The 8,571-nt window shown below is 35.8% G+C and overlaps 1 protein-coding gene across 2 annotated transcripts; it reads right to left on the reverse strand.

Moving 5' to 3' along the window:
* Positions 1 to 4,073: 4,073 nt before the first annotated feature.
* On the reverse strand, positions 4,074 to 7,643 carry LOC107842662 (cyclin-dependent kinase inhibitor 3). Of its 2 annotated transcripts, none has more exons than XM_016686614.2 (3): positions 7,101 to 7,643; positions 4,544 to 4,766; positions 4,074 to 4,428 (listed from the first exon to the last, which is right to left on the reverse strand). In XM_016686614.2, exons 1-3 carry the CDS (start codon positions 7,511 to 7,513, stop codon positions 4,417 to 4,419), a joined length of 648 nt encoding a protein of 215 aa, XP_016542100.1. In that variant the 5' UTR covers positions 7,514 to 7,643; the 3' UTR covers positions 4,074 to 4,416. The 2 variants fall into 2 exon arrangements, with proteins under 2 accessions (XP_016542100.1, XP_016542099.1); XM_016686613.2 differs by having other exon boundaries at positions 4,566 to 4,766; positions 7,101 to 7,642.
* Between the last annotated feature and the right edge of the window lie 928 nt (positions 7,644 to 8,571).

Raw genomic sequence — 8,571 nt, forward strand, 5'->3', positions numbered from 1 at the left:
GGTATATGTATGCATATCTATTTTTTCTATTTAGATCAATAAATCTCTCAAAAGAATTCTGAGTATTAATTGATCTAAAATTCCAATATAGTAGTTTGTCAATCATTGTTTAACCAGTAGGGGTTTAGCAGAACTACTCCTTGTTGTCCTTGTATTACCTACCTTTCTTTTTTTCTTTTCTTTATTGAGTTGATTCACATGTCTAGGTGAGAGGTCCTTTTACTTACTAACCTTCCTTATGTTTTTTTACATGTTTTACTCATCTCCATCTTCCACTTTTTCCACTTCTTCTAAAGACAAATTCAGTTGTGAGGTAACCTCTTAACTTGATAAATAAACTGCCTTCCTAGGTAATACTGCTACACTGCCTGTTGATGCTTCTCCTGTGTTATCTTTCTGTGTTTTAATTGTAGACTTTGCTCTATCTTGTGCTGCTTTTTCTTTCTGAATTGACTTCTTCTTCTGACCGTCTACTGGATTTTTTCTCTTTCTAAAGTATCCTTGACCACCTCCTTTGATTCCCCTAAAGTTGGACCCTCAGATGAGACTTTGTTTAGATCAATTATGTTGTTTGCTAGCTTTGTACCTTGATTCTTTTTTTTTATTTTCCAACAGCTTCCTCAACCCACTCCTTTATGCTTTCTTTTACTTTATCTATCTTTTTATTTTTATCTTCGTTGTTGGATTCCACTTCTTGTTCTTTCTCCTTATCACTTTCTTTCTCCAGAGCCTCAAATTTATTATTAGTTCTCATTCCTGCTTCATCTATATCTTTGTCTTTATTATTTCATCTCATAGATCGACCATCTTTCTGATGATATCTGCCCCTTCCTAACCCATTGTTTATCTTTGTTCACGCAAATTATTATCATTGTTTTTCTCTTTCTCCTCTTGATCCTTTTTCCCTACTCCTTTTCCTTGATTTTTGTCTTTTATAACTTGTTTTCACCCTCCTTTTTATCTGATTCCTCATTCTTTAGATATAACTCAGGATGTAATACAAAGAATTCCTTCTCATTATGTCCCTACGACTTGCAGTTTTTGCAGTACTTTGATAAATAATCATACTTGATTTGAATCAACTTTGCCACAATTTCTCCATTCTTTTTCTTGATTCCAATATTGATTTGTTAAGGAAAATCACTCAACAAATCCACTTCAACCTTGACCCTTGCACAACTAGGTCTCATTTTGTTGTATGTGGCTATATTAACTTGTAGTGATTTTCCTACTACAATAACCAATGAAAATATTGTCTCCTTTCCAGAAAATTAGGTGGTAGTACGAACAGTGAAATCCATGCAACAGTTATTGATGTTTCTTCTTCTGGATCAAATAATGGATCTCACTTGAATGTATGTATCGGATGATTCCAATTTTTAAGAGCAATGAAAAATATTGGTTTTGACAAAAGGTTTACATTATCTTCCAATCTCGAAGCTCAAATAAGCACATACCTATTGCATAATAAACCAATATTAACATCTCATTTAATCCTACATTGCTTCGGTATTAGTTTACGTAATTCTGGTATATCTGGGAGCCATATGAGAATTTTCCTACAACTGCATGCTCCAATTCTTCATTAACAATCATCTATGAAATCTCTTTTTCCTCCCATATTACTCTAGGTTCACCATGCAAATATGTAAGTGGTTTTAGAGGTAAAGGTATGAGGTTTGCCTGAGTAGGTTATAATGTAGCAGCACAATTCATATCTCCTTTGTCTAGAGTTATTGAATTCATGTTACCATGTTCAGCAGCCTCCGGCAAAGGCTGTCGAACGGCCAAATTGGCCACGCCGACGATATTAGGGTTTTTCGTGCTAGGGTTTCGTTAGGATTACTGAACAATAGATACAAATTTGTGAGTAAATCACACTTATTATTATTTCTTTGAAGAAAAAACTGTCTGGAAGATGAAAGAAAAAATAAGTCTGCTTTTTTATTTGTAAATTGTATTTCAGATTTTCAGTAATAAAAATGAGGTGACGCCTCTGAATTGCAAACATATCTATTTGGAAAAGATTTTTTTTCTTTTGGAAATAAACACACCTGTTCAAAAAATCATAATTCATCAAAAAGGTCGCAATCATTTAAAGTGAAAAGATGTCTTTTAACATGTACCCTTTCCCTTGTGTGCATTCATTTTCCATTCACATCTAAACACATGCCCAACAAGTGCAAATTGTACCCACATGAGAGACGTGCAAGCCATAAAATCTATATTTTGATCCCAACTCAACTCATATGAAAGATGAAGAAATGGCAGCAAGGCACAATGTTGCATGTGAGGGGGCAAACAAACAAACACAAGGGGAGTCTTCGGGCCTTGACGCACGTTATTAAATGCAAACCTGTGATATTATTCCGAAACACAGACAATATACGAACCCACAGTAATAACTACTCTCTCCGTCCCAAATTTTCTAATTTGATTTCTCATTTTACTTGTCTTTTTTTATTAATCAAAAAGAGACATTTTTTTTTTCATGTTTTGCATTAATTACTTTTTTTTCAAATTAAAATGTAAACATCATTTAATAGAGATATTATGATAAACTAGACATGTTATTAATTATTTTTCTTAATCATCTCAATTTGGACGGATAATTTGGGACGGAAAGAATATTAATAATGGCAAAAATCTGCCCCCCACACCACCACCACCACCAACACAAACTCCATTGCCACTGACATTGATAGTTCTGACTAAACCAAGGAATGCAAGCGTCAACATAGAAAAACCCAATTATACTGCCACTATTGTCCCAAAAGAGATTCACTTCCATGTGACTTTATATCATCAATTGTTTGTGTAGATACACCACAGTAAGAAAACAAAATGTGTATACATCCTTGCTATATAACCCATTGGCCATTGCTAATTAAAACGGACGTTTCCACAAAATTTCACTTCTTGTCTTCGTTTCCACAAAATTTCACATCTGGTCATTAGATAATAAAATAGATTTTGCTCAAGGATGCTCCATAGCTCGGCCTCCCTTTAAAGGATAGCTAATCAAGAGCAAGGTGCCCAGAAGCTGGCCAGTGGCTTAGGCACTTTTTAACACACAAACGAGATGAATTTTTATTTTTACTAAATCATATGTTTATGTTTCTTTTTGGAGAAGAATCACTCGTGGGGCCTCTCGTAAAGTGACGAAAGGGATTCAAGGTTTATATAAGGTCCCACAGTCGAACCCCGTTTACATTAGGCCTCTGTTATCTTTTGATCTTCTTTTGACCTAATAAAGAAATCCTTAAATAAATCCTTAAATAGTCGAGCCCCATTAACATTAGGCCTTTGTTATCTTAATCTTCTTTTGACATAATAGAGAAATCCTTAAATATTTCCTGCTAATTCCTGCTGACAATAGATACTGAATACCTTGCCTAATTTGCCAGTGGCCCCCGGTGTTCTCTGATCACTTTCCTCTAGTAATCGTCTCCCAGAGGCCCCAGGTATTCTGTTTCCAAGAAAATACGGATTTTGACATTCTGAATCACACAATAATCTCAAGCATGCTTTGTGCTATTGTCCGCCACTAGCCAGGTTAGTCCACTATTGTGTTTACTTCTTTTAACTGTTAGAAGGCTCTTGGTGTGAATCTGGAGTTTGCTCTTGCTCTTTACACCAGCACAGTCCAAAAGGAGAGTCGCTTCTTTGGATTGAAATGATCATTACAATCAACATGGCATCCTTAGCTTGTATTACGAGGTGACGAGGATAGGCCTTGCCCTCATTTATTGATGAAATTTGAAATGCTTGTAGCAGAACAAATATAAAAAGGTCAGAATTCCATTCTGATGCTGATACAAGTAGGGACAGTTCCTTATCACACAACAAAATTGAAGCTGCTTCTATTTACCCCGCCAGAGATGACAAAATTATAGCATCAGAACTTTGTTGATGGCAGAACAAATTAAAATATTTGTGATTGGGAAGTAAAGGGCGAGATTTTATAACCATGGAATTGACAACTTGCCTGCCTGTAGGGAAAAAGTACACCACTAACTTTTGATGTCATAGGATACTATCATCAAGTGGATAGATAATAAAGGAGAGAGAGCTGATAAATCCTAAATAGATTACTAGAAAAAAGGAACACAGGGTACATAAGGTGTTGGCTATGTCACCTTGCAAGTTACAAAGACGGTCAAAGCCTAATCGACAATTTATGCCTATTCTACTTCCAAATTGTTGGTCATGTGTAATTCTTTCATCTAACAGAACTAAAACTACACCTCTCTTTATACAATAATTTAGTTTGGCGGGGAAGGGGGCACATAAAATATCCAGTCTTCACACCACCATTCCAAATTTAGATCTACTAGGGAAAAATAATCAGCCCCAGCTCAGTGATTCACCCTAATCCATTCATACTGGCCAGAAAGCGGTAAATCATTTGCCACATCAAAGTTGTACCTGGTGATGAACAAATTTTCACATTAGTTCAAAATACACAATGGTAAAATGTGTTTAAATATAGCAACATTCAAAAGAAAATGAATTCAATATTTAGGTCTACCACAAAAATCACCATGTATTTGAATGCTACATACTTCTCCATAAAAAGGCGCTGCTGTTGCTGCTCAGCAAATGTGAAAAATTCCTCGATTTCATGAGCTGAAGGGATATTGCTAAGGATAGAGTTCCTTGTTATTTGAGCTGTTGCGCTTGAGTCTGCAAGCCTTGTTGCAGAACCAGGGTTGACCATAGCATCCGCCTCCCTCACCACGCTGCAAGGTGTGCTTTCTCTAGTGCTTTTTTTATAGAAGAAATAACAAATTAATAACTATCAAATGGAAGACCACTACATCTACTCTAATCAGTCGTGCAATCAAAGAACGCATATGCAAGTATTGCGTGAGAGAAACAAGAAACTCTGCCGGAACTACAATAAGAAATCACTGCCAAGTTGTTTATTTACATCTGTTAAAGATCTATGTTATTTATGTTTTGGGTATCAACCATCTAATTCAAATAGTTATCTACACCCACCACGCCCACCCCCACCTCCCACCCACATCGACACCTTATCTTCCACACCCCAAAAAAGGGACAATAAAGTACTGAAATTAGATAATCGTATACAAGAAATTAGTGGTACTAGTTTTCATGCAATGTAAGAAAGCAAATAATACACACGGGTGAAAAGGGATATCCTATTTTAAACATAGAATATTGCTGAAGACTTTGCCTTGCCTACTCAGATATGTGGCCCTATGACTAGGACATGTCATGAAAAAAGCACACAAGTGCAAAAAAAGAATCAATGGCTTTACAATCTTAATTATTTTTCTATATTTACAAATATATCCATAACCACCAAACCCTAATTGTTTCTTTACCCATTTTACTGACTACCATACATCCTTAAGTGCATCAGAATAAACACATAGCTCTGCTATGACCAGTTACCGTGCTTAAGAAAATAATACTAGACAAAATAGAAACAGAATATCCAACTTGTTATCAGAACAACATTAGATCCAACTAACTAAGCAATCTGCAAAATCTAATCCAAATCTCATTTTTCACTTATTTGAGGGAAAACAAAACTCCGGAAAGCAAAAGATGAAGGAGGACCAACAATAGAAAAGCTAGGACCTTCCATTTAAAAAGGAGACAGCAGTGGCAGAAACAGAACATTTTGCTGCATTTAAGGTGGCTTTCCAAACAGGCCTTAAAGAAATTTCTCCGCAACGAAATTATTGAACTATTATTGCAATGTTTTGCTCTTTCTAACACTAAATAAATGATAACAAGTCCCTTTTTATGCGGTGGAATATGGTATTCTGAAGGTCAATGTTTTGCTCTTTCTAACACTAAATAAATGATAACAAGTCCCTTTTTATGCGGTGGAATATGGTATTCTGAAGGTTGTATACCATAGGATAGTAGTATACAATAAATGGCTATTAGTTACTACAATTCATCCAACAGCTCAAATACAATATATAATAGAAATTGCTACTACAAAAGCTCCAAAAGAAGAGCAAATTCTTCATCAAAAAAAAAAAAAAAAAAAAAAGAAAAGATTACCAAAATCTTGAGGGGCTCGAATGGTAAGACTAAAAACAGATTTCAGCTTCATAAGTAATACAAGATCACTATTGACCGCCTTCTCCATATTTGAAGCACATACACAACCAGGGGCGGATCCAGGATTTTCAGTGAGGGGGTTCAGTAGTACATATACGAACTAGTCGAAGGGGGGTTCAACCTTTATTATTTATAGATAAAAAATTTATTTATCATGTAAAAATAGTATAATTTTCCGACGAAGGGAGTTTGGATGAACCCCCTGGAATACATGTACATCCGCCACTGTACACAACACTAGAAGAAAGTGCAATAAGATATCCAAGGTCCCAAAGAAGTGAAGCTACACACAGAAGCAGGCAAGAATTCATCTTTATCCTGATCGAAAGAGAGAAAACTTACAAGGAAAACATTTTTTAGATAATAAATGAAGAGAAAGAACAATGTGAGAAACAGAAAAAACTTGAACCATGCAAAATGCAAATGAATATTAAAAGCATTATGCTCTTGAAACTTACCATAGAAACAGAAAAAGCACAAGAAAAGTGGTACCCACGAATGCAACATCAAAATAGACTCTTTTTTTCCGTGGAAATTGAATGTGAAAGCCGCTCAAAGGGCCCATTCAAACAAAAGCATCAAAGTCTTTAACAGAGGAAAGGAAACCCCGTATTTCACTTTAGTATTCTCCATACAAGTTCACAAAGAAATCAACATCATCTTCCCTCTTTCCCGCCTTAAAACCACCTAAACCTCCAAGAGCAGGGGTGCAGCTACATGACCAAGGGTCGTCACTGAACACCCTTCTTCAAATAAAAAAAAAAAAACTGTGCATATAGAAAATAATACTGTGTATATAGGTCAAAAACAACTTTCTAGAAATATATAGTACTAAAATTTTGAACACCCTTACCAAAATTCATAGGTTCGCCAGAGCCCAAGATCATACTAGTATAGTGAACAAAAAATGGGAGACAACACGCAATACAAAAGCAGACAAGAGAGCAAAACTAGTAAGCAAGCATGCAGAGAAAGAGGCAAGATTATTATACCTATCGCTGCGTTCAAAATCAAGAGTATTGCCGCCAAATGAGATTTCAGCACCAAAATCATTTACATACTCTGTTACCCGACCTCTGTTCTGAACTTGAGAAAACCCATCATTTTGGGTAATTGAAACGGATCCAACAGAGCCAGACTTGACAGATTCAGGGTGTTCCTTAGAGACCTCAGTAGTGTGGGGGTGAGGGAGTGGGGTGGATTTCTGAAGGCGGCGAGAACGAAGTTGAAGGTAACAAGAGTCAGAAGCAGAGGACGGTGGAGGGGAAGGGGAAGGGGAAGGAGAGGAGGAAGATTGAAGACGCTGAAGGGCTAGGGTTCTTGCTCTGGTGCGAACACCAAGAGTAGTGGCCTCCATCACTGCCACATCGCCTGTGATTTTAGCTTTTCTCAAGTATTTTCCCATGATTTTGAAATGAAGAAGAGAGGGAAAGGGTTTGATTTGTAAATGGGGAAGGGGGAGAGGATGGAAAACAAAGAGGGGGGAGGGGAACGGAAGAGAAAAAGTGTGTGATGAGTTCTGTTTTTAGGTAAAGTTAGGGTTGAAACGGGATACTTATGACTCATGGACTCAACAGTAACGGTAACTGCTTTTCTTTTCTTTTTCTTTACTGCCTGTTTGGATGGTGGTTTTCATGGTATGACATGATTATCATGGAACCATGTTTGTTTGTATGATTTTCTAAAAATGGTAGTATGGTATGTTACTATTCAATGATTTGATAACAATGAAATGAAATAATTTATTGAACCATCAAATTGATGGTGTGCCATGATTTTCATTTTTCTTTTTCAATTATACCCTTATATAATTTTCTTTAATCATATTTTATCCTTATCAACAAAATACATGCTAAGACTAGGCATTTGTTAACAAGATCAAAAATTGCAAGACTTCCTGTTAGCAATATAAAAATTTAAAAAGTGAGAAAAATAATCATAGTTATTTAGTAGTAGTAGTTTTTAATATCAATAAAAACTCAATTCGATGAAAAAAAATTAAAAATTGAAATGGAGGGAAACAGAGTAAATGCACAAAAAGCATATACATGGGAAGTGATTTTTGAACTCTAAGATACATACATGTATACCAATTGTTTAATTGATTGGGAAGTACTTCCCGATTGCATTAGTTTGCGTTCGTCAAACCTTTGTTTAGCAAATACCCTTGTGAATTTGGCGTCTTAAAAGGATCATCGGGTAGCTATGAGAAGCATCAAGAAAGAAAGGACAACTGGTTACGCTAGCACTGATATTGATAAAAGAGTTGATATCTTAAATGTATTACAATTAGATGCATTTTAGTAAATTTACCTGTTATCATACCGTACCATGCCATCAAACCAAACAAAAAATCTATTATTAAACCGCAGTGAATGATACAGTCCATCCAAACATAGTACTGTATCATACCATACTACACCATACCATACATTATGAAACCATGGCAAACCACCATCCAAA

The sequence above is a fragment of the Capsicum annuum genome, chromosome 9 (assembly GCF_002878395.1).
Source record: "Capsicum annuum cultivar UCD-10X-F1 chromosome 9, UCD10Xv1.1, whole genome shotgun sequence".
Classification (NCBI taxonomy): domain Eukaryota; kingdom Viridiplantae; phylum Streptophyta; class Magnoliopsida; order Solanales; family Solanaceae; genus Capsicum; species Capsicum annuum.

Coding starts and splice junctions, on each gene's coding strand:
- LOC107842662 (XM_016686613.2), bottom strand. CDS start 7,513: ATGGGAAAATACTTGAGAAAAGCTAAAATCACAGGCGATGTGGCAGTG. Junction 4,767..7,100: donor GATTTTGAACGCAGCGATAG/GTATAATAATCT, acceptor CTATAAAAAAAG/CACTAGAGAAAGCACACCTT. Junction 4,429..4,565: donor CAGCGCCTTTTTATGGAGAA/GTATGTAGCATT, acceptor GTTCATCACCAG/GTACAACTTTGATGTGGCAA.